At 40.0% G+C, this 26,248-nt stretch overlaps 1 protein-coding gene across 1 annotated transcript in view; it reads right to left on the reverse strand.

Moving 5' to 3' along the window:
* Positions 1 to 34: 34 nt before the first annotated feature.
* TBC1D8B (TBC1 domain family member 8B) overlaps positions 35 to 26,248 on the reverse strand; it is a 46,550-nt gene continuing 20,336 nt past the window's right edge. The window contains exons 7-22 of the mRNA XM_075184265.1: positions 25,940 to 26,104; positions 25,247 to 25,384; positions 20,446 to 20,596; positions 19,924 to 20,138; positions 16,494 to 16,611; positions 16,068 to 16,353; positions 15,228 to 15,357; positions 12,155 to 12,253; positions 11,025 to 11,093; positions 9,924 to 10,167; positions 9,731 to 9,796; positions 9,427 to 9,510; positions 5,806 to 5,862; positions 5,222 to 5,319; positions 2,205 to 4,167; positions 35 to 2,072 (exon numbers count right to left, since the gene is read on the reverse strand). Of these exons, the coding sequence (XP_075040366.1) occupies positions 3,772 to 4,167; positions 5,222 to 5,319; positions 5,806 to 5,862; positions 9,427 to 9,510; positions 9,731 to 9,796; positions 9,924 to 10,167; positions 11,025 to 11,093; positions 12,155 to 12,253; positions 15,228 to 15,357; positions 16,068 to 16,353; positions 16,494 to 16,611; positions 19,924 to 20,138; positions 20,446 to 20,596; positions 25,247 to 25,384; positions 25,940 to 26,104 (2,316 nt within the window). The 3' untranslated portion in view covers positions 35 to 2,072; positions 2,205 to 3,771. The remainder of the gene's footprint in view (positions 2,073 to 2,204; positions 4,168 to 5,221; positions 5,320 to 5,805; positions 5,863 to 9,426; positions 9,511 to 9,730; positions 9,797 to 9,923; positions 10,168 to 11,024; positions 11,094 to 12,154; positions 12,254 to 15,227; positions 15,358 to 16,067; positions 16,354 to 16,493; positions 16,612 to 19,923; positions 20,139 to 20,445; positions 20,597 to 25,246; positions 25,385 to 25,939; positions 26,105 to 26,248) is intronic.

Here is a 26,248-nt window from a genome sequence, read left to right on the forward strand (position 1 = left end):
ATAGTCACAAGAAATAATGGACAATTCGCAAAAATTCAGAAAAGATTAAGTTTATTAAGCATACCATTTACATCAGTCCTGCAATGAATACAATGTATAAAAAAGTTAAAAGTGCAAATGCAGAAATGATATTACAGACTGAGGAGCAGATAAAAGGTGTAAAAGAAAAGCAGCTGTAACCCTAGTATTGCTAAATGAAGAGAAGCAGCAACGCGTTTAGGCAATCCAGGATACATGATTTCAAAGCAATGCTTTATGTGTCAGAGTGAAAGCACACAATACAATTCATGGTGAGCCCTAATGATTACTGCACATGATTCAGTACAATATTTCACAGTTTGATTCAAATAAAGCATTTTCATAAGGAGAGAATGCAAAATGTAAATACATTATAACCCTAGTGTTCATCTTCTATTTGTACCTTTAATAATGGTGCCATTTTCCTCCCTGTCATAATCCAGTTACATGTCCCAAGAGCCCTCCTCCTTCCTTACCATCTTACTCGTATATGTTAATCATCTCACAATACAATATCTAAGGGGTGTGGCCTAATGGCAATTGCCGGGTAGGATATCAGCATGGCGGCTCTGTGGTTTTAATTTGGTTTGCACGGGTTTCCTCTGGGTGCTTTGGTTGTTTCCAACACTCCAAAACCATAGCGGATGATCAATTGGCTGCTGACAAAATTAACCCTAGTCTGTATGTTTGAGAATATAGACTGTAAGCTCCAATAGGGCAGGGACTTATGTGAATGACAAATATTCTCTGTACACTGCTGCGGAATTGGTGGTGCTATATAAATAAATGATGATGTCATTGGAGGGTGACATAATTAGACGTGTGTCAAGGGCAACAAACTACCAACATTCGTGATTGAAATTTGGGACAAAAGAGGCCACACCCCCAATCCCTTGTAGTGAGCAAAGAACAATATTTATATCACAGTGTTTTAAGTGGTTCTGGCTATTTATGTATGTGAGCCTGAGTGTGTATATAAAGTAACCTTCATTTGTTTCAATATGGAAGTCAATATAATCAGGAACACTAATCAGTAACACATTCTTGTTGGTTGTTTTATAGGCTTCCTTTTACATTGTGTTAAATTACTGCATATTTATGAATTCAGCCCTTATACTGCTGAGTGGTTTGATAATATGCAACAAGTTATATAGCTTAAAGAAAGTGACAACAACACTACAATATGGAAGTATTGTTGGCAGAAGTAATTACAAAGATGCAAGTAGAAAAAGTGGAGTAGATTTAAACATACATAAAGTGTGTCCCATGATTAAAGAAATATAAATCTTCAACAATTGTGGAAAAATGCACACAGATTAACAATATGGTTATATCTATCATTTAGGCAAGCGTAGCAGGAAAATAGCTTAATGTTCATTCTCTATGTTGTTTACAATTTCCCTTTGAATGGTAAATCAGTGCCAGGGGAAGCAAGACAGACTGAGACATTGTTATGTGCAGGTTGCACAGTATACTGCAAAATAAATAATACAAGCAAATGTCTTATTGGTGGTTATGGGCTACAGCACAGCAGAGCCATTTTTAACCATATTGTTACAGAAGACCGTAAATCTTCAAAATTAAGATTTTGCTTTGTTGTGTCTATTGAACAAGGCCTCTGCAAGAAATGGGAACGCTTTCATTTTAAGAAACGTTATACTACGGCTTTACTTAAAAATGCAAAGCCTACAATTTAACATGATTAAAAATGTTATAATTCAATAATAATTCAAAGTCTATCTATATATCATGGTCAAAGCGGAAATTATTCCTTTTTTTGTGACAGATGAAGGTACAGTTATCTCACATTTTAACTGACAAGGGTGTAATTTTGCCACAATGCAGCCTCTCCTCGTTAGTCAGCACTAACCTGATACTGAGGTCTTTGTACACTGATTGGTGAATGATCAGAACTACTTAGCAGCACAGTTTCCCAATATGTTGAGACAGTGCATGGGACTGCATTAAGTGCAGTGATCTATTTGGGTCTGATTTGTTACACCAAAGATTTGGGGGTCTGCATTGTATAGTGGCCTTCAGAACAGGGCCAACTTCTGGATTGACCAGAAGTGCTCAATGGGATTAAGGTCTGGGGAGTTTCCTGGCCATGGACCCAACGTTTTGATGTTTTGATCCGCAAACCACCTAGTTATCATTTTCCTTATGGCGAGGTGCTCCATCATCACTATATAAGCATCACTAGAATGAGGTCTGTATTGTATATCAGTCACTAGGATGGTCTATGCATTATTTACTTGTCAATTGGATTTTGCATCAGTCACTAGAATGCTCTCACTATTGTATACTGTTCACTAATTTTTTCTCTGTATTTTATAGTTGTCACTAGAGTGCTCGATTGTAAATCGAACAGTTGAAATGTATCTGAATTGTATGGAGATTAGCTTTATTAAGAAAGTTGTCTAAACTTAAGGAGGTTGACCTCTTTTAAACACTGGGTTATTTTAATTATTTAAGTTACCATATGAGTCGAACGCACCCAGGCAGTAACCATTGACGGCACCTGCACAGACTGAACTCGTTACAAGGTGAGATAACCATGGCTCCATCTGCATTTATCTTTTTATTGGGTTTCTCCAACTAATTTGCTAAAGTCCTTATATGATAATGAAATAGGGGAGACAACTCTGGTCGAGACTATCAGTTTACTAGCTTCTAGCAACTTAACAAGCAAGATGGCTTATTCCACTGTATCTTTGGGGGCAGGAGTAAAAAAAGGGAATTGCAACAATTCCTTTGTGTTTTAACACACAAGCCAGTAGACAAATCCTGAGTCGATGTTTTGAGGAAAACAATGTGGCTCTATGAGGGAGTGAAATGTCTACCAAACATAAACTTTAAAAGTGTACCTGCTGCCTATACCCCAATTTTGTGGACTGAACCAATATTTATACTATCAATTCCCTAATAACTATTGACATTACTGGGGCGTGCTTCATGTCACTAGTTTCTAGTGAATTGGTAAACTGCATTCTCATGAATATTTCTGCCCAAAAATGGCTGCATCCACTGTGTGTAGGCAACAGGTACACTAAGCATTTAGCCGATTTTGTATATTGATTTGAGTTACAATACTGTAGAATCAGAAAAGCAAGAGTTTAAAAAAAAATTGCAATGTCTGGATTATGTTGCATGTTTTGGCACACAGGGAATTCATGGAACACTATACATACCTTGCTATGTTTACATAAGGAAATCTTTCAATTAGAAAAACAATACAATCCTTTACTTTCTAGCAGTGAGGGAATGAAACTGCACTGACAATTTGCATATTTAGCAAAATATAAGTAAAAATAAGCATAACAATTATTTAAACAAAAGGTTTTGAGCAGCTTAGGCTGCATTTATCCACTATTTGTCTGCACATAACAGGCAGTGTAATGCTCTACAAAAGCTGCAACTAAATAGAGTGGATAAATTCCTAGGCTAAATAAACAGCGCCTGTGTGACATTGGCTTTAAATTGAAGAATATTTAAAAACACACGTTCTATAATCTAATGCTCGAATTTAGAATAACATTTATTTTATACATAAAACATCAATAGTGCACCCTCCATTGGAATGCAAACACATACAGTGCATCTGAAGTATGGGCTTCTCCCTCATAACAAAAACTGCATGGTAGCCCTGATAACGTATAAAAGTGTCTGAACTGTGACACACTGGGAGGGGGAGGGGGGGTGTAATAGGTAATGTGGCAATTTCATGTAGTGGTCTGTGTAATGAAGTTTAATTTAAACCCTTTTGCTAGCTCGCATTTGTGAGGTCCTAGTGGCTTCTAACTTGGCTTTTATATTAATAGTTTTTTCAAAAAATCGGACAAGCGAAGGTTCATTTAGCAATGAGGCAAGGATCTGTTCAAAAGCAAAGGACCATTCTGCCTTTTCTTTGGAAGAGTGAGAAACAGTGTTGTCCAACTGAGTAGCATTCCCTTGAGTGTCATTAGGTTCAGTACCTGCCTCCGGTGAAGGACTCTTGGCAGGTATGGGAGGATTCTGTAGTTTCCTCCCCACTTCTTCCATTCGGAGGAGGAGGCTGGTAACAGCTGCAATAGCACGATACAACAGTTCTTCTTCAGGGTCCCCATGAAATAAGTTGTATAATGTCTTTGAAAACTGGATGAACTGGGACTGAAAAGAGATTTTGAATAATACAATAGAATAAGAGCAGACACATATGTAGAAATTAAGACTCATGGTTAAACACAGGTGACAATAATGCACCATCTAAACTAAGGTCATGAGCACAAAGCCTTTTTATTTCTGTCTGTCTTCTGTTTTCTTGAAAGGAGAATGGATACAAATAGAAAGAACGCTGGTGTTAAAATGTGCAGGGTCAGTCCAATACTACATAGATATCATATAGAGTATACATAGGTCTTTCATTCTCTTGTCAAAAAACCCCAAGTGCATGTAAAATGGGGTGAACCCACAATTACCAAAACAGAGCAGTAACTTATTTAGCCAAGAAGAAATTAATTAAGAGTGTTTAGCTTAAGAATAAAGGTAAGATGGCAAGATTCCTGGACGTCCCAGATATCGAAGTATCTCTGAATAAAAGCCTATTAGATATACTTGTTCCACAAGTCTTCTGGGCCAATGACTGTACTAAGGGTGTACCTACAGTATATTTAGGGTTTTCAACTTTTGCAGCAGTTTCATGTGCAATAAGCATCTTTTTATTACAATTATTTCTCAGCTTTGTTTGCATCTATTGAAATAAGTAGTTACTCGCTTAGGAAACATTATATTGTTCACAGATACTTAGAGGACAGAGCCAACTATTAGCCAGAAAGGTACTGATCGATTTCAATTGAAGCATCTTGGGAGTTGTGATCGATTGCCTTAGGCAAAGATGGGCGCCTAAGCTTTTTAAAATGTGTTACATTTACACCCCACATTAAAAAAGTCCATAATATATCTTCAAAAGGACTAATTTATTCTACTATGTAGCTGGTTTAACATGTCTGCAGTGTGAAAAACCCTAGTGCTGATGCACCCTAGTGGACACTAAACACAACATTTTTATCCTTGAAATTATATTACTCAGTATGTTAATCTGACATTCCACGTCAGTTCTGTTAAAAAAGTATGTATGTATGTATGTATGTATGTATGTATGTATGTATGTATGTATGTATGTATGTATGTATGTATGTTTGTTAGCAATACAGAAACTCCTCACCTGGTTCATTCTGGGCAAGTCTTTAATGCTTTCTTCCTTACGCACCAGTTCATCTTGCCACTGCTTCAGATATGCCTGAATGTCAATCTTTCCCTTTCCTTCAAGATAAAAAAAAAAGAAAAAATGCGATATCATCAACATTTCTAGTGAACAGAGCAGATTGCAGATTATTATATACACACACACTATATGTATTACACACACTCATCACCTAAAACACATTGGAGGCTGCTGTTTAACTGGCTGAACAAATAAGGATGAAAAAGAAGCCTGTTAAATCATTAAGAACCAGTGTTGTCACTAAACACCACTTCATAATCAATGACGTTAACAGTTCTTTGTGAATGGACAGGCTTTATTAAGTTATGCTTCAGTGATGTCACAGATGTCTAATGATAGACTATATGCTCACGAATACTGGTTCATCCCACAAAATGACTACTTCCATCATGTGTAGGCAAACGATGCACTTTGAAATGACAAATTATATGCTGCAATCTGCACTAGCCCAAATCAGAACTAGACATTAAATAGGAATTAATGAACTTACACCCACCCATGAGATAATACATCTTCAAAAGTACCTTTTTCAGGGCTCTTCATTTTTTCATCAGGACTGGGATTTTCTGTAGGGGATGTTACTGTTGAAAAAATTACATATCAACAAAGACGAGTGGTTATTAATATACATTTTTATATCTGTACACACACACATTATATATATATATATATATATATTATACACACAAATATATATTACACATAATACTTGTGTATTAAATAGTGACTACTACTAACTGCTGACAATAGTTAATGTACACCATGATGCCTCCTCTCTTCAACCTCCTCCCAACATCTTCACACTGCCATATTAGCCCTGGCCACTAGCCAAATGCTAGTACAGGAGAATTGCTTAAAGTAGCAACAATAAGCAAAGATTTCAAACTACTAAATATTCACCTTGTCTGCTGCAAAATTTCACTGACAGAATTTGACCTTAAGTGTTCTGCACAAATTCCATGTATCAGTGTTTCCACCTGGAATTCCCAGTCCTACCCAATCATTCCATATAGCAGAGGAAATTGATAATCATCCTCCCAGCATTATTTATAGATTATAAATTCATCAAAACACAAATTAAAAAATACTGTGCAAAATGTACTTGGAGATTGTATTATCGGGACTTTAGACCTATGCATAAGAGCCTGCTCTGCAACAACATACAGTTTTCACAAAGCTTACAGTGTATATACAAAAAATACACAGCCTTATTGACATTGCTGGTGTGTGTGATGTAAACCTGAAATAAAAATAAATCATGCTATAGCCTTTTCCCACCTTCATTCTGAGCTTCCAAGTAACACAATTCCAGTGAAAAACAAATCGACAATTTTTAAGAAAATATAGTAAAAATAAAATAAATCAATACTCTGATAGCCTATGTGGGCACACCTCTATTGGCACCTTTTGCGTTTATTATAACAGGGATTCTTATTGAATAAGTCTATCAACTTCAAACACCTGGGCTTTGCAATTCTATCACACTATATCCTGCAATACAATTCAAGGTCCTTCTTGGGGTCATACCACAGACTTTTTATGGGAACGAGGTCTGAGCTCTGACTGGATTCCAAGACTTTGAACTTCCTATTCTGAAGCCATTCCTTGTTCGACTTGGAAGTGTTCTTTGGATCGTTATCATGTTTGAAGGTGAAATTCCTTTTCATCTTTTGACAGAGGCCACCAGGGTTAATGCCAAAATATCTTCATATTTGAAGCCATTCAGTAGGTTCTCTAACCTGACTTGAGCCCTCTCCCAGCTGAAGATAATCAGCCCCAAAGAATGATCATGCCACCAACATGTTTCACAGTAGGTATGATATTCTTTGAGTGATGACCTGTGGTGTCTTTGCACAAAACATTCACTTTTAGAATGAAAAACTAGGGGTTATATTTACTAAACTGTGGGTTTGAAAAAGTGGAGATGTTGCTTATAGCAACCAATCAGATGCTAGCTGTCATTTTGTACAGTGTACTAAATAAATGATAACTAGAATCTGATTGGTTACTAAAAGGCAACATCTCCACTTATTCAAACCTGCAGTTTAGTAAATATACCTCTAAAACTTAAATTCTGGTGTCATTAGAAAATAAGACATTTTCCCAAGAGGTTTGAGGTGACAATGAATTTTTATTGTGCAAAATTTAGACATTCTAATGGTTTCAATAATGAGATCCTGTAGATGCTTTGAAAGATACATGCATTCCATGGTAATACCAGTAGTTTGCAACTAAGAAATCTGAAAAGAACTCCTACAGGAAGAGCTGATACTACTTATCTTGATTTCAGGCTTTAAAAGCCACTGCAACTATTTGTTTGTCAGAACCACAGGGGAAGAAAGCAAAAAAGTCCAGAGCCTTTAACCCACTGGAGAATGTTGCTGGATCACGTAGAAATAACTTATTGTAGTGCACAGCTGTATATCATTGCAAATGTACTGATTTTTTATATTTTATTGCGGCGGTTCCCAAAGTGTCACTGGGGTGCCGCGGGCCAGCCCTAGAAAACAGAAAGCAAACAAACTTACCAATCCGTGCGGCGCTAGGACCCAGCAGCCTCCTCTCTCCCGCAGCTGTCACTGAATATCGACGTCAGTGACAGCTGCGCGAGAAAGGAGGCTGCAGGGTCCTAGCGCCGCGCGGATTGGTAAGTTTCTGTTTGCTTTCTTTTTTCTATAGCTGGCGCAGGGCAGAGGAGGAGGGGGACAGAGAGCAGAGGAGGAGGGGGACAGAGGGCAGAGGAGGCAGTGTGCCTGGATGCAGAGGGGGCAGAGTGCCTGGATGCAGAGGGGGCAGAGTGCCTGGATGCAGAGGGGGCAGAGTGCCTGGATGCAGAGGGGGCAGAGGGTCCGGATGCAGAGGGGCATTTTTGCATACAACTAAATAAGTATTTCTGTCCTGATCTAAATACTTATTACAATTTTTTGACCCAACTACTTCTAAAACAGGACTGCTCAGTAATTATTTTGGAGGGGAGCCTTGAAAAAATTTGGAGACTAAGGGTGCCGCGAACTGCAAAAGTTTGGGAACCACTGTTTTATTGTATTGGAAATGTAGTGATATGCCATGTTGGAAATAAATTGTTTTTGTAACTTTTCTAAAATAAGTCCCAAGCTATTTAAGCCCTTTTCATTTGTGAGTGATCAATATATCCTTTAGTCTGAATGCACAGGATGGGGTCCATTAGGTTTCCATGCGGACAGTAGTATACTTTCGCTCTCTGCCTAATCGTGTCTTTTGCTCTAGATCGGATCCTCCCCCTCGAGGAGGGGACTTAGAACATTCCCAAGACGGCACCTGTAAAACATGCCGAGTGCCAGCGCTTTATGCCCGACAGAGCAGCGCCGGTCCTCAGAACAATATGACTGCGGGTTTTACCTGACAGCATCTGTAGGGGAGAGAAAAATGCAGTCAGTGAGAGCCTCTGCTGTTCTCACTGTGACTGCTACTACTCAGCTGAAAACTGTTAGTAGTGTGCTTGTTCCAGCACAGTTATTAAAAACAAATTAAATAAAAACAAAAAGCCTATCTTTGCAAGAAGAGTACACCAGAGTTTTATAGGGGGTTTGCAGAGGGGATATAGCCTGTTGGCAGAAAGTTAGATTAGTTAACTATTTGAGTGCCTACTCCATGTTCCCTCATACAACCCCATGGCAGCAGTGTCCCCCAGATAGGAAGTAGTAGAAATATAGTTATTATAATGAGATTACATATGCGGAGTAAATATGGCAAAAAAGGAGAAATCATACCATAAGAGACAAAACCTAGCGTGGGGACCCTTTAGTAGAATAGTTTATTAGGGAGGACATTTTTGATTAGGAGATCACTAATGTACTAGTTGAGCATACTTAGGCAATTTACCCTAATCAGCAGCTAGGGTAGATTCCATCATTTGATCACTTACTCCACTCATCATGTTTAACACTTCTGGCAGCAATAAAATAGAGATAAATGGTATGAAAAAGGGACTCATTGCGATCAACATCAATTCATGGCCAAACAGACTCCAGGGACACGGCATTAACTACTTTGTTGGCCAAAACAAAGTTTCAGGTAATATATATTCTTTGTAGAAGTGAAACCATAAATGATATTGTTGAAAAGTAAACCATCCATCTTCTCTAGCACAATGTAATTATATTTACCATGAGGTTGGCTAAAATGCATCAGTTCCTCTCTGGAAAGCTTGGCTTCTTCTGAAGGGCTTGTAGCTCCCACATCAGTAAATGCTAAAATATTTAAAAAAATTAAAGCAATTAAACTACAAGTGTATTATGATACTGTTCACATCACACCAACACAATGATCCTTTGAAGTTCAACATACAACATTTAATATGTCAGCAAATACTGTGTAATTAAAAGTTGGTAATTTTTTTTTTTTTATGAATGTAATAACACTTTCTTTAGCATTCATGTTTTTATTTACGAGCACAGTAGACTTACTTACCTGGAGGTATGTGCATTTTAAAGAGTAGCTTGAGCCGGTCAGTAAAGCTGCCATTGAACATCACATCTAAAACATTACAATGGAAGTGATAGACAATTATACACAACACAGATTTTCCATCATGTTTGTTATATATATATATATATATATATATATGCACAGCACAATTCAAACACATAATATAAGTTCTCACCAAAAGCAAATGTGAATTCTTTAAAATTAATGAGGCCATCAGAGTTTTCATCCAAGAGACGGAAAGTCCACAATGCAAGCGAGTCTACACTGGGAGAGTATGCCCAGGGGCTGAGGAGGTGGTAGAGAGTCCGGAACTGCTGGCAGTCTATGTGGTATTGTTCTAGATATGGCAGGCTTGGGTCATGGTGATTTAGAATACTGCTGTTGTTCATACTCCAGTAGCAAGACAAGAAGTGTTCTCTCTTGAATAAAACACAAAGATATACATAGTATACTAAAAAAGGTCAAATACAATTGTGCTTTTGCAAACAAGTTAACCGTTTAATTTTCAGCAATTTTTAATCACTAAAGCCTATGAAACAGATATTTCAGAAGCCTAAAAGAAAAAAAAAAAAGTGGTACAAAAGTGTAATTGTGTCTTGGTCCATTTGTATATTAAAAGAAAATCCCCAATAAAAGAAGAAAATATATAATAAAACAAAAAAAACACACACACCTTAAATATTGCCAAATGTAAGTAACAGTATGATCTTAGTAAACATTTTATATTTTTGTCTTGCCAGTAAAATATCTTTTTACATGTCCACTTTGCACTCACCTAACAGCCTGAATTTACAGATGATGTGGGTGGCACACAGATAGTTGACTTCACTGAAAACCCCATAATGCACGTTGTAATATTGCAACTGGCAATATAACAGTGATTCAGCCTCAAAAACAACCCTTATATCTGATAATTTGATCAGAATCGGACCATTATAGATCATGTACATGTGATTTAAAGTTTACCACTTTCAACCGTATTGTTAAGTGTCAACCTGATCTTCCAACCGCATTTACAGGCCTTAGTGATGCCAGAAATGATCCAGGCGCATAGCATGAGGGGCCCCAAATGAACCAATTTGGCTACTAATATACAGTATAATTTTACATAATTTAGTCATCCAAATTAAAAAAAAACCAAAAAAAAAAACAACTATAAAAATGTTCTGGATATCATCTTAAATAGTATAAATAAATTGGTATGTGATACGTGAGAGCCATGTTCAATGTGGGCAAAAAGATTTGCTTGGAACAACAGCTAATGACACAGAAATACCTTAAATAAGTAATACAGTTCATCTAGATCAGCAGAGCCAAATTTCACATCCTGCAACACAACTCGAACCTGCAGACAAAAATATATAAAAAACAAAAACATGTAAGCTGTGAATATCATGCAATATATTTATACTCTCTATCTAGAGCAGGCAGATTACCAATTGCTACACATCTGTACAGCATTTAAAAAAAGTCTTCAAAACACTTTTACAAATTTGTTGTTGACATATTTGTAATCCTTTAAGCAGTGTGGAGAGCGCTGGAGAGGAGGGAATTTTTATTTTTAAACTTCTAACAGAACCTACATCTTTCCATATGGACAATAGGGATAGAATAGAATCACCTAAAAAAAACAACAAAAAAAACACTTTTCCCCAGCACTCTCCACACCACTTAAAGCACCAACTACACTGGTGTTGCAGTGGCTTGGAGTAACAGCTAGAGTTTAACATTACTACTTTGGAGATTTTTTAAAAGACTCTACAAAATGATCGCTAGAATCTGATTGGTTGCTATAGGCAACATCTCTACTTTTGAAACCTGACGGAAACTCGCAGCTTAATAAATTTACCCCTAGGAGTACTATAGCAGAAACCATGTAAATCATCTACTTCATGCAGGAAACACAGATGATCATTGGTATATCCTGCCTGTCACTAGGATATTATTATGACGCATAGGGATACTGACCTCAGATTGCTTTTCCTACATGTCATTAGAACAACTGATTGCTGTTTACAAGCATCTCTCATCACTGAAGATCTAAGAATCATAGAATGCTTCGAGAGCAGGTTCCAAGCATTTTATAATGGCCTACTAATTGTGTGGTAGGCCCCAGTGTAGAAATTAAGTCAATGGCACAGAAAGTATTACTAATGAAAGCTTTGCCAGTACATGCCAATTGTCTCAAAGACTGACTGCTAATCATATTATGACATAAGAGAACATGAGAAAACTGCAGGCAGAGTAGGGAGGAGCAGTGGTGAGTAAACACTGCTACTTTCTTTCACTCTAGAAAACAAGATATTTTTTTGTGTTTATACTGTACTTAATTTTCTAAAGGCAATGGAAACAGAATGCAGGAATGGTTTTCATTGTCATTGACATTTTCAGTAGTTTAGTACATACCACGTTTTGCCTAGTTGTCATTTCTAAAGTCTGAATGACATACAAACGGTTTCTTGTGCGCATGCTTTCCACATCTTCATAGCGAATGGCTCCAAATCTCTGTAACAAGAAAAACAACATCAATTTATTTGAAATACAGACATGGTAGTCAATTAAGTTGTATTCATATTTTGTTGCATTATTGTCGAAGTCGTATAATTAGATGAACGAAAGTATATTGGTTAATATTGTGTTGCCGTGCGATTGCGATGCGTACGCCACGTAACACAGATCCGTACGTCACCTAACAGCGCGTGGTGCGATCGCACGGTAAAATACGCACGCACACACTCGCTTTACAATATTTAGTTATTTATATAATTCATATTGGTTCCCTTACACTGTAATTTATGAGCAGATAGCATTTGGTTTATTATTAGTTTATATAATAAGATTATATGTGCACTTCAGTGCTATATATGGTTCAGGTTGTGGGAAAGGTGGCATGTCTGGTATCATACTGAAACCCTATTCATCAGCAGCTGTCCGGTGCAGTCGGCGAAGAGATCGCACATTGCATACTTTAGTTATTGATATTAGGGAATAAACCTTTGTATGATGCTGGCCATGAAAGGAGCAGACCCCCTAGAGGGACGACCCCCACCTTTGGATTCCTTAGATTGAATCAGCCTATGACCTGTTTGCCCTGGAGACACCCTTTGTCTGGACCTATAGAAGCAAGCTACGTCATTTGCATTGTTCTCTGTAACACTGAATGAATATATATGATCACAGCTGCGCTGCCAGCCAGTCTACTCTGACCACAGTTATCTAACAGATATACTGTTCCATTGGGACCCATGGAAGCGCAGCGATTGCAGCGGTATGTATGCATGTATCTTTCGGTATTGGCTGTGCTGTACTGTACTGTATTATTTAATAATGTATTGAACTGTTAACTTTTTACATCTGCTAAAATAAATCACTTTGTGCTTTGGAAACACATACAATTGATTGGGCAATGCTTATTTGAAAACGATAGAATTACTTTAACATTATGAACATGTTTTATATGGTCAGATTACACTGCATCGGGGAATAAATCAAGTCACCACCACAAAACGTTTCACTTGCTGTGTGAAAGCAGTTACACTGCCACACAAAATGCAGATGACTTCAATAACTTGTGGCGTGATATATGACATATCTTAAAGGAGTTCTCTATTATTTATAAACACAATGCTAATGCACAAATGTGTGCACAAATTTAAAGCTGTCTAAACAGTGGAGAATTTGAAATAGCTGGATGGCGCTACTAGACTTGAAACAGCTTCCCCACCCTCAATCAAGCAGACACCGGAATGGTTGGTTTAGCAGACAGACATTGGAGACATTAGTTGTGAACTCTTGCATGAGTGGTGTGCAATAAGGTCATCTCAGTGCTCTTGATTTAGAAAGCTTTCTACAACTGTTAAACTGACCTTGCTCCTTTCACCAACTAAAAAATGAAATAAACAAAAAAATAAAAAACAAATTGTAGGGTAATCCACACAAATCCAGATTGATACTCGTTTCTTCGCAACTGAGCAAGTGTAATAGAAAAAACCCCAAACATGGTTAGTGGGAAAATGGAAAATAAAGCCTGCATTTGACTATATCTATCTACATCCATATCTACATACATACATTCATACCCACCGATCAGCTACACCACATTAAAAGCACTGACTAGTGAAGTGAATAGCATTGATTATCTCATTACAATGGCAACTATCAAGGGGTGGGATATATTAGGCAGCTAGTAAACAGTCAGTTCTTGTAGTGGATGTGCAAGCTATAGGCCCATCTCACTACTTAATGTGGATATAAAATTATAAACTTATACCCAATAGGCTCAAGTTGCTCCTGCCTAAAGCGATCCACTCTGATCAGGTAGGTTTTGTTCCAGGCCGCGAGGCTCGTGACAATACCACAAGACCTGATTTCATATACATCATCCACTAACACTCCAACAATGCTGTTTTCCACTGAGGCTGAAAAAGCGTTCGATAGAGTGGATTGGGACTTGATGTTGGGCATACTTAACCTCCTGGGTTTAGGCCCGTTGGGATTAGAGCAGATTCAAACTTTGTACTCATACCAGAAAGCTAAAATTAAGGTTAACGGAGGCCTCTCAGACTCTGTTGGGCTCACAAACGGAACGAGACAAGGCTGTCCCCTGTCCCCAATGATCTTCATTTTGTGAATGGAAGCTCTGGCACGGTCCATCAGAGCAAACCCAAAACATCTCTAGATTGTGGGTAAGGAACAAAGAATTTATACTTGCACTTTGCAGATAACCCTCTAGCTATCTTCACAAACTATTCCGAACCTGATGTTCAAATTCCGGGTCTTTGGAGACCTCTCCAACTTTAAAATAAATTATACAAAATCTGTGGCCCTTAACATGTCAGCACCTCCACATATAGTTGAAGGCCTGAAGCCTGTGTTCCCGTTTGTCTGGCACCCCACCCAGCTTAAATACTTAGGTGTGATTATAAATGGAGACACATTTAAGACTTACATGGACAATTTTCTACCCATAAGTGCAAACATTCACAAAAATCTGAGAGAATGGCTTCCGAAGAGATTCTCCTTGGTAGGCAGAGTCAACATAGTCTGACTTTTCCACTGACCCCAATACTTGACAATCTGGTATCACCCCGCTAATTTTATGGCATTGCATGAACTGTGTAAAGGTAATTTATGGAAACAATAAAGGAAGTGTGACCAATATAAAACAATGCAATCTAAGCTAAAGGAACAGGCAAAAATGTAAAAAAGTTTGAATGGTATGATCACTGAAAACAATTCTATCATTTAATCTGCACACATACAATCTATTTATTGGCATGGTCAAAATATCAAGTATTTCATATCTATAACATTCTGTTTAGCAGAAAACATTCGGTAAAAGCTTTTTAAAATATTCCTCATTAAAATTCATTAAAACGTTGCATGAGGGCAGCTTTGGATTAATTTCTGCAGCAAGTTGACTGGTGCTGCAGCATTAAGTTGGACACAAGAAACCAATTCCTAACCAAACAGATCATACCTCATTTGACTCCCTGATAAGTTCTGAGATATCCACTTTGGTGCAGTTTCCTTTCCTCTCAGAGATGGTAGACCCTTGCTGTACACTTGAAGGTAGTGGGCTGTCTTTATTAATGACATTATCAAAAAACCTGCAGATAACAGAATGCTGTCAAATCATTACTATACACATTACATTTTAGATGTACACTGTGTGAAAAAAGTAGGGATGTGCCGAATCTTAAAGGTTTAAGCAAGAATTAGGTTTGGCCGACTTCTGATTTTAGTGTACTGGACATTTATCAGTACCAGGAGATAAACTTCCATTGCATGTAGGTCTCCTCCTGTAGAGTTTGATAAATCAAGGCTTAAATTTGGTATTCATCAAAATGTTTTATTAACTATGTATTTGGCACATCCATAATATAAACACACAACTAAGCACTGATTACACAGCTTCTCTCTGCAATACAGAGTGACTTCCATATGTCAAAGTCTTATATAAAGTGTAAGACATATAAATAGATGTATGAAGTTAAGCAAGAAAACATTTTCATATTATATATAGCCATACTTCATGACACCTAAAGTAGCTCCTATTTGTGGATATGGCCCTTGGCATATATGTGGAACGGAGCATGGGAGGGGTAAATGATGAAGGGGACGTTACTCACGATAGCCAACTGCCTCCTTGCTGAGATCTAGACCTTCTTCACACAAATCTCTATTCTTTTGTCACTAAAGCAAGTCACTTTGTAGACCAACAGTGGAACCAGACGAGACACTGCCCCTTAGGTTACGTAAAATTGGGTTGTACAAAACACTCGTACAGAGGTACATTTTGCTTATGTGTCTTTCATACCGATTAAGAATAGTGACAGCCTCAGCATCATCTTTGCAAGCCAGCAGTTTTTCAATGTTAAAGTGTAGCACAGTCAGTCCCAGTTGGAGTATGGCCTTGATCCCATCATAGAAAAAACAATCCACAACACTGACAGCACTTTCAATAGGCAAGACACTGATAAAGAGGGTGAGAAACCACGAAAGAGACACCGAAGAGAAAAAGGTCATGTCAACCATGTGATCCGTCAGCTGGGGCAAATAATCCTTGATAAGCTCTTCAAATACTGCCTGATCTACCAAAGCACCTGGAACACAATGGATTGAACATTAGTAACTGTTTCTATCTGGAAAAAGCTATCCTCTAAACCAAAAGGTAAATCTGTTAGAAAATAGATGCGACACATCAATCACACACACTTTTGAAGTGGTAAAAAGCAATAATTACCAATAATTCTTCGGTTGAAGTAATCGGGCAGCATTCTTTCACACACAGCCACTAGCAGCCAAAATGCCTCCTCCTCTTTGGCATAAAGGAGCAGGACAGAAGTCAGAATATTCATTGCCTGTGAAAACACATGGGAGGACAGAAGTAATGAATGGTCATATTCCTGGTGACAACCATCAGCTAACTAAAACAATAATGCAAAATTGGATTTGCTCAGAAGACAACCTTATCTAAAAGCTGAATGAATTAAAGCACAATACAGACTACTCATAAAAAATGTATCTAATATATCAGAATGCTCCTGTTGTACTTTTCTGTATCAAAGTTGAAGCATAAAAGAACGTCAACAACTAAACTTGAATAAAATGTCAGTGAAAGAAGTACTATAACAAGTGACATTTAGTCTACACAGAACGAGCTGCTGTTAGGTGCCCCTGCTGCAGGCTTAGTGTAAGTGCTGCATTAACCACTATTGAAATTATGATAATAGATCCTATGTCTTTCTGCTACATGTGCATAGGGCATATACCTACTGTCTACAGACATGGAAAAGTACACATGTATTACAGAGTCAGTAGGTGTCCACAATAATGGTCACCTAAATATTGGTAGACACTATGTAGGTGGAAAGTCAAAAGCAACATTACTTATTTACTTCCCCTTTCATACATACCCCTACTATTTAAAGCAAAATCATCTAACTGGTGCTCTACAGTCAAATAGACCTCAAATGTTACATTTGTGGACCAGGAAAATGTTGTTTAACATATACATGGAAATCTACAATGAAATACTTGTACCACATCAACCCCTCCATTATGAAGCTTATAAAAATGTACCCCTAATCAGGGGGTAATCAGTAATAGGTAGCAAGCACCCGTCAGTTTGATAATATGGCATGTGCCAGTTTGGAGATTACAGTAGACTCCATCCATTAAAATCACTTACTTTTTTTCTTCTTTATAATTACATCCCCACTCAATCCTTACCAGAAGTAGAATGATCTTACATCTGAAGAGTACCAAAACCCAAAACTCCTAGCACCCAACTTCTAATGAAGCAGAAGACTTAAAGTTCCTCCACAACTAGTTTAGTCAGTCTGTGCCTTTGCACTTTTTTATGTTGAACTACAACTCACAGTCCCTGGTTGGTAGGTCATGCTGGGGATTTTTTCTCCACAACAGCTGCAGAGCCATAGGTTATCTAAGGGGGTTACAGAAAGTCCTACATAGAATGGAGTCAACTGGAACGACCGGGAAGTTTTGGAACACAAGCACTGTCCTCGGCCCCCACCTACCTTTTCATTTCTCAAATTCCCCTAATTTTATTTATCATCCAATTGGGGGAACACTGGAGACCTTGGGTACAGAGGCTCAGCCTTTGAATAGCAGCCATTCCTAGGTGCTGGGGAAGAGGCAGGATCCATTCAGCACCTCCACTCTAGGCAAGCCCACCAGAAGAGACAGCAGTCATTTTGGGAGCCTGAATAAGCAGCTCATTCTTCTCACCATCTGCCTTCTTGACCAGTACCTCACCACTAAATTCCCTGCAGCAGTTTTCTCTGGGCTTTTCTTATCCTGTGGCCTGTGCCTTGCAGCTCCATATCCTCCTGGATTGTGCAACAGCTTCTTTCCTCACAATTCTTCTCCCATTTTCTATTATGTCTGGAAAGGGATGTTCATCCAGGGCTAAGCCTGGATGTGGCATAGTGACAAAAGTTTCTGCCAGCTCCAGATGTTAATCCAAATTGCCTTGTGTCAAGTTTGGTGCAGATAGCCTTTGTGTGTCATGTGAGAAGGATCAGTGGTCACACTTGCCAGCGAGTCCTCCTACAGAGAAGGCAAAGCTAAACTGTCATTTCAGAGCAGACACAGTTCACTGGACGCAATATGGAACAGAGTAGCAATGCCAACTCCTTTGGCCCTCCTATGGCACCCTCAGGGAGCGCAACTTCTCCCCCCCCCCCCCCTTCCCCCCAGAGCCTCCCTTCAGGACCTAAGGGATTCTGTCCTTTCAGCGCCTGATGTGTTGGCCTGGGCTCAGGGCCTGGCTAAGGTAGTGCATGGTATACTACAAGTATTCTCTTCCTTGAGGAGGATCAGACATCCATCACCATGTCTGGACCACAGAAACATCCAATTCTGGCAGGGCCCAATTCAGATTTCTCTTCCCAGGAGGAAGGGGGAGTGGCAGAAGGCTCTGACTCAGAGATTTCCTACAAGTAGTAAGGAGTGGATGATTTATTGCAAGCAATGAGGCAGACAAAAGAGATTAAGGAGATTCCAGAAAGTTCAGTGGTCAAGAAAAAAAACCCCCAAAAAAACAAAAAACAGATGGTTTCCTTTCCCTCATCTGATCACTTGGAATACCCACTAAGCGGAACATGGGCTAGACCTGACTATAGTTTCCAGAGCTAATCCAGACTGCAGTCTCTCTATCCTCCCTAGTCTTCTGTCCCCATGTATACCAAGTTTATAAGTTTAATGTGTTTGCATCCCTTAGTGGCAGATTTTGGACAAGGTCTCCAGTGTCCCCTAATTGTACCCATAATTTTTACATGCATGTTAAATCCTTTTCTCAAAGTCCATTGGGGGAGACTTGGCTCCCACCTTGTTATGCTTGAGTTCTCCTTTTTTGTAAGGTTCTGCTGTTTTCCTCCCCTTTGTTTGTTCCTTCTCGTCTGTCCTGTGAGACTTGGTTCGTAAATTACCTGACTCCCAGAAGAGTATAGAGGGGGAGGAATTACAGACAGTGTAGAAATGGTAAAGCCTGCACTCCTGGCTGAGCCTCTATACCCAAAGATTTACACAGTTCCCAAATGGACTCAGAGAAAAAAAAAGGATTTAACACTAGGGTAAAAATCCTGTTTTCCCCATTCAGTTCTCCAGCAACTCTAAAATCAGTTGTAAAAACATAGGATGTAGCCTGTTAGTAGTATTCTACAACATCTTTTCTCCACATGTTGGAACTTCTCTGGAAACTACAATGAATGAAAGGGTTATTGGCAGAATTTTGTACATTTTATTTTTAAACTTGATTCATCATCATCTTTTATACTATGTGGATAGAACCAACACTTACTTCACAAACAGCATTTATGCATGGATCCCACAACCACTATTCAACAGTTGACCTTCAAATCAATAGTCTTATTTATCTATTAGGCCACCATATCATTGACTCATAACACCATACAGACACACTTCAAAGTAATCACCTCCTGCCTCCACTTTATAAACAGTCTGTCCAATACAGCACATGTCAAACAGAAAATTCAAGCATCTGTTGACATGCACTCAGCAGAATATCCTGTTTAAGTGCAAGTAAAATTCAAACAAAATGAGTGACAAAACATAGCATATACTTTGATATGCATGGGTGTTTGTAATAATTATGTAATCTATATAAGAATAATGTGAAATGTGCTAACCTGACAATATCCAATTTTGGGGTTCCTATAAGCATATGCAGTCAGCACTCTCCTCAATGCCGAGATGCCAGTGTCACTCTGAAACGCAGGATGCTCTGGTAATGATCTGCGCAAATCTCGTTCAATCTCATCAGTAGCCAATGTGCAAGTCCCAAGAGACTGTTCCACAAGTTCAGTGTAGTAGCCTGGATTAGATGCCATGTCGTTAACAGCACCTGACAAAACATTTTGATAATATATTGTTCAAACACAAAAGTAAATTGTTGCCTACATACAATGGAGACAGTCATTTTGTGCTCTGAACAAATATACATGATAATATTTCACATATGAATTGTGTGCAGAAATATGCAAACAGGGAGCTATTTGTATGTCTACCAACAATTGCTACAATGAGGTCGAACTTCAATCTTTGGCTCAGTGGTTGTGATTACTTAGTTGGGACTGTAAATACCTTCTGTTGTAAGAAGGCTCTTGCTCTGAGGTGAGGCAGGGGGGGGGGGGGGTGATGTAATATTTTACCTGAGAAAAGTAACCAGAGTTCTCCTCTTAATGTCTCTGGAATGCCCTTAACTACTAAATTCCGAGTTCTTTTCGTACGAAACATGCTAACTCCACGGCCACATTCTGTGAACAGGATATTCCAAGACTGCTCCTTCATTTTCTCTTTCAACTGTAAAAATATTTTACATTATTTAATCCGGTGCACACTTAACTTGGCAAAACTAACATTTCTTATGAGCACAGTAGGCTGTAAATGGTATAATGAACCATGTACCATATATTATACGGATAATAGATAACTATGTATAACAATAAGGCATAAGACTAAAGGGCTGAGTGAATGGACGCACATGTGGCTACAAACAAACAAGAGGATTTTTACACTTAATAAAGCCGTTTCTCTGATTCCATCTGGGGACACTGATATAATGGGGTTGTATGAGGGTACCAGGAGTTGGCACATAAATAGTTAACTAAAAGTTTAATGTCACTGCTGACAGAACTCCTCCACTCTGGAACCCCTGTAGCTCCTCAGAGTAACTGAACACCCCCCCCCAAAGAAGGTGACCAGAAACATGCAACCAGCAAAACGGCAGAAGAGTGGAAAGACAGGGAACGCAGTGCCCCCCAGACGGAATCAGAGAAACAGATTTATAGCAAGTATAAAAATCCTCTTTTCTCTGTCATCTAATCTGGGGAACACTGCTACAATGGGGACATTCTAAAGCAGCCCCCTAAAGGATGGAACGCTCTCTCAAACCTGCACGCAAAACCTTGCAGCCATAACTCGTGTCAGGAGACAAAAACATTAAAAAGAGGCAAAAGTGTTTAAAGACTAGGTGGCCGCCCGACAGAACGGATCCGACGAAGCCCCCCGTTGCGCACAGCCCAAGAGGTCATCAAAGAGTGGGTGGAATGCAAGACGACACGACCAAGAACAGTTCGATCGGAACTAAAAAGCCTGCCTGATGGTTGACTTTATCCACCTGGCGATTGTTTGTTTTGTAGCCGGCCAACCCCTCGTGAGCCTTGTACAAAACAAAAAGCGAATCAGTCTGCCGCACAGTGGATGTTCTATCCACGCAAATCCGTAGAGCATGGACAACATCCAACAAAGTTAAGGAGCCTTGTCCAGAAGAGACAGCCGACTCCAGGAAGGCCGGGAGCACGACCCCTGGACCCTGTATAGCAGGAGATCATCAAAAGGAGGCAGACACCCTTGATCCACTGGCAAGCGCACTATGTCTGCATACTACACCCAACCTGGCCAGTCAGGAACAATTAGGATCACTGGAAACCCCCTGCTTGACCAGACGTAGAACCTGAAAAAGCATTGGGATTGTGGAAGGGGGACAGATACCCCACGGCATGGTAAAGTCATCCACTGTGGACGCCAAGGGGGTCCTGGAACTGAACACCTGATGGCAGTGGCGAGACGCCATGAGGTCCACTTTCTGACCAACCAATGGAACACCTCTGGATGCAGAAAACTCTCCCCTGGGAGCACTGCGTCTCTGCTGAGGTAGCCTGCATCCCAATTTTTCACACCCGGGATAAATACAGTCGTGGCGTTATCCATCTCAAGGCGGAGGGGAGCGCCTTCAAGGAGCAACTGAGCCCATTGAAGTGCTAGGAGGGAGGGAGAGACAGATCTTGGGAGACATCCAAAACATCTGAGATGCCAGTTGGAGATGGACAAGAATCCCACTGAAACTTCCGAGAACAGGACAGACTGCACAGGAACCGCTCGAAGATGGAGCCCATCTTACACATCAGCTTCATACAGAGGAGGATTGAAAGGCGACTTTCGTCCAAGACCCGACTCATCGTGGCCTGAAGATAGCGCACCTTACTGTCTGGAAGACAGACCTTCTGCATCCTGGTGTCCAAGATAAGGCCAAGGAACACCATCCGCTGACAGGGAACCAACTGGGACTTTCAGAGAAGTTCAGGAACCAGCCGTGCTGTTCTAGCACTTTTCTGGTAGAAGAAAGATGGAGCCAAAAGATTCTAATCAGAGTCCATTTTTTATGAACAAATCGTCCAGATAGGGGACGATGCATACACCCAAGGAATAGAAGAGTGTGGCCACGACCGCCATGATCTTTGTAAAGACCTGTGGAAAGGCTGAATGGAAGCACCCTGAATTGAAAATGGGAGTCCCCCATCGCAAATCTGAGGTGTACTGATGACCCCAACGTATAGGCACATAGAGATAAGCAGTGCGAACATAGATGGACGCCTGGAACCCATTGGGTTCCAATCAGTTGATCACTGACCTCAAGGATTCTATGCAAAACTTGTCCACCTAGAGATTAATATTTGAGGCCTTCAGGTTAAAGATGAGGCAAAATGAGCTGTTCGGTTTGGGAACCAGAAACAGTTTTGAATATAAACCTGGCAGATAACAGCAGAGGGAGACAGAAAACAAAAACAAAAAACTAATCGTCTGGAGCATCGCTGATATTTTCACTCTGATGTGCGAAAGCGTGGTGGAGGGCGTCATCCCTGGATGTCTATCATGTATCCCCGCTGCATAATCCCATGATCTACCGATCTTAAGAGGAAGCAGCCCATTGGTTCCAGAAAACCAGTAGGAAGTCCCCTACTCCCGCAGCTGGGGAGGAACCGTGTCAGGGTTTTTAGACCCTGGACTCCGAGAGTGACCTTTGGAAGCAAGGCGCTTACCTCTGGAGGACTGGCCCTGGGTGGTAAAGCCACCACAAAAGGGCTGACGAAAGGATCAAAATCGAGGTCCACATGGTTTGGGAACATTAACAGGGAGGAAGGTGATCTTACCTCCCAAGCCGAGTCAAAGAAGCCCTTGGAATCTCTGGATTTCTATGACTCCGAATCAACGTTCCAGGAATACAACCACAGAGTCCTCCTGGCTGCAACAGCGGATGCTGAGACGGAGGAAGAAATTGAGGCTGCATTCTGCGCTGCCTAATGGCCAGTTGCAGTGTCAGGGGAAGAGCGTCAAACTCCTGCAGACTGCCAGCAAGCTGGTCTGACCAGGTCTCCATCACTCTAGCCACCCAAGCGGAAGATTACATGGGCCTAATCGAAGTGTCTGCCACCAAGTAAATGAACTAAAAGAAGCTCTCTACCTTACAGTTCTTGCCATCTTTAAGATCAGCCAAGCCAGATACAGGGAAAGTGGTATGACGAGCCAATCCTACCAAGAATGGATCCACCCTAGGAACCTGTTCCCAAAAGTTCATCTCAGCCACCTGTAAAGAATAGAGGCTAGGAAACTGCCATGGTATCACAAATTTCCTATCCGGCTGTTTCCATGCTGACTCCTCAAGGTCAGTAAGCTCAGCGGAAGGAGAAAAGCAGACTACCCGTTTTTTTCTTCCACCTGAATAGACCGGGATTAGGAGCTTTAGTTTAATAAGTCCTAACGGACCTCTAGGACCAAATCCTTCACTCCCTGACCCCAGGAAGATTCCTGCAAATCCACATTCCGAGTCCTTAAACACTTCTCTTCCTTCCTCAGAAGACCCATCGGAGTCAGAGAGTGCTAGAAGATGAGCGGACCTCAATTCGGTCCTGCTGTCCACTGGGGAGTTTGGTCTTACATTTTGCACAGGTAAAATATTTAACTCCAGGCGCCTTGCCTTTGTCGGACATTGATATGGGTGAAACCCTATTGCAGCACAGAGAAAAACCTGCAACTCAATATACCGAATAGAAGCAGGATAACAGACAAATTCACACAAGAGCACAAAAGTATGAGTAAGAAATATACAGAGCTTGTCTCTCACTGTCAGCAAAAATCAGTAATTCGAAAGGCAATTGTAGTGTATACAATATACCAGGTGTTACCCCGACAATAGTGAAGCTATGTGCAGAAAAAATTAAAAACATAAAATATCTATTGACAGATAATATGCAATAATAATCCGGTACTAAGCCCTCCAGATGACAGCCAAAGTCAGTACAGGTAAGAAGTGATGAAAGAAGCCCATCTGTTAGCAGTCTTCATATGTAGCAATGTCTCCTCAAAGATCCTTTCAAGAGTGTCTCAGCCAGCTCATGCTACAGACTCCTGAATGGCACCAAGGAAGGCACAAATTGGGAGGGATTAGGGCAGGGGGAGCACTGATGCTTGCCCTGTCCTGGTAAACCCTACACCACAGTTTCAGGCATCCCTGGCGTTCTTCTTTCTCCTCAATACACTGGCCGTTTGTAATTGCTTCTGTGGTTAAGCCTGCTAACTGCCTCTTTGGATCCTTGTGGAGCTAGCATACTGACCAACTCCCCCGCCTCTAATGAGCAGGAGACTTGGAATTAACCATGAAGATGGCAGGTGCCTTCTTGGGATCGCGACACTCCATGCCTAACGGTCGCTGTAATCACTCAAAACCACAATGTACTGTCAGCGAGGGCCGCCCGGCTCCCACCTCTCTGACAGTTGGTGTCCGTTAGTGGGAGCAGCACACATCAAAACCTGTAAATTAAAATATAATTTAAAAATAAAAATAGCTGCAGTGAAGCCCAAAATAAGTCCAACTCCTTGTTTACTTAAAAAACAAAAAACAAACACTGAGGATCTACAGGGGTTGCAGTGGGGAGGAGTTCTTTCAACACTTACAGTACATTAAACTGGTTAACTACTTAAGTGCCAACTCCTGGTCCCCTCATACAACACCATGGTAGCAGTGGTCCCCAGACCTAATGAAGGAGCAGAAGTGCTTCTTTAAAACAAAAAAAAAATAGTTATACAACAATGTAAATTCTGTTTTACATAATAAATCTGCAATACACAATTAAGTCATATAAGAGATTTTAAGTCAAACTCCCTTTTCCTTACCATTATTGGATCCAGATTTTCTGCATCTTGAGGGTGGAAAACAGTCATTAATGCCTCTGTGCTCACTGTTTTACTAGTGCCTTTTGGACCCACCAAGGGATGTTCGCCCATGAAATGTTTTGCGTTATCACTATTAGTCTAGTAAGATAAGAATGGCATTGTACATATAGTCAAACATAAAGCTGGCAAAGCAAACATAGTAGTGAGCGCAAACTGTGTTTTTATGGAGTCACAACTCTAGCACTGCCACTGTAACACACAACTTCACTATTGAAAAGTCTGTCCCGAGTCTGTAATACATCACTACGATATTAAAAAGAATGCTCTGCTGAGGTTGGACATCGTGCACATTTACCATGGAGCTATTTGTAATGAATACAGTTTCAGACTAAAGGATAATGACATGCAGAGGACAAAATCAAATCTTACAGTAGAATAAGCAAAGTCACTTTTTAAATACAATCACAAGATTACTAAATACACTTTTGTTGCACACAGGGCAAATACTGCAAGTTCTAGCATGCTACACACATACACACTGGGCAGCTCTTTTTACACTATATTTTAGAGTTAGACTGCCCCATCCCCCTCCAGCACAAGATGGTTTACCCAGGTACAAATGTTGCACCCATTAGCTGGATTTGCTTGGCATTGATAGATCGGATATAGGTTAAGGGGTGAATGACAAGTTACCTCAGCAGAAGTCGTATGCTGGGGACTTGTTACTGCACAACTGGACCTCAGCCTTGCCACCAGAGAATCAAAGTCTCGAACATCGGTGAAACGGAATATATTCTTCCCTTTTGTACTGATTGTAGCAGCTCTGGTAGTAGCATCAGACTTTTCTATTCCAATAACCTACAAATGGAAGGCACATGAACTGTACAGAACAGTAATGAAGATTATAACAGTAGAAATTTAAGCAAGGTAAAGGCTATCATTTTAGACATATGGTGCCAAATTAAGATAAAAGGGCTTGTGATCACATTTTTTTCTGTAATC

This window comes from Mixophyes fleayi, chromosome 9 (assembly GCF_038048845.1).
Source record: "Mixophyes fleayi isolate aMixFle1 chromosome 9, aMixFle1.hap1, whole genome shotgun sequence".
Lineage (NCBI taxonomy): Eukaryota > Metazoa > Chordata > Amphibia > Anura > Limnodynastidae > Mixophyes > Mixophyes fleayi.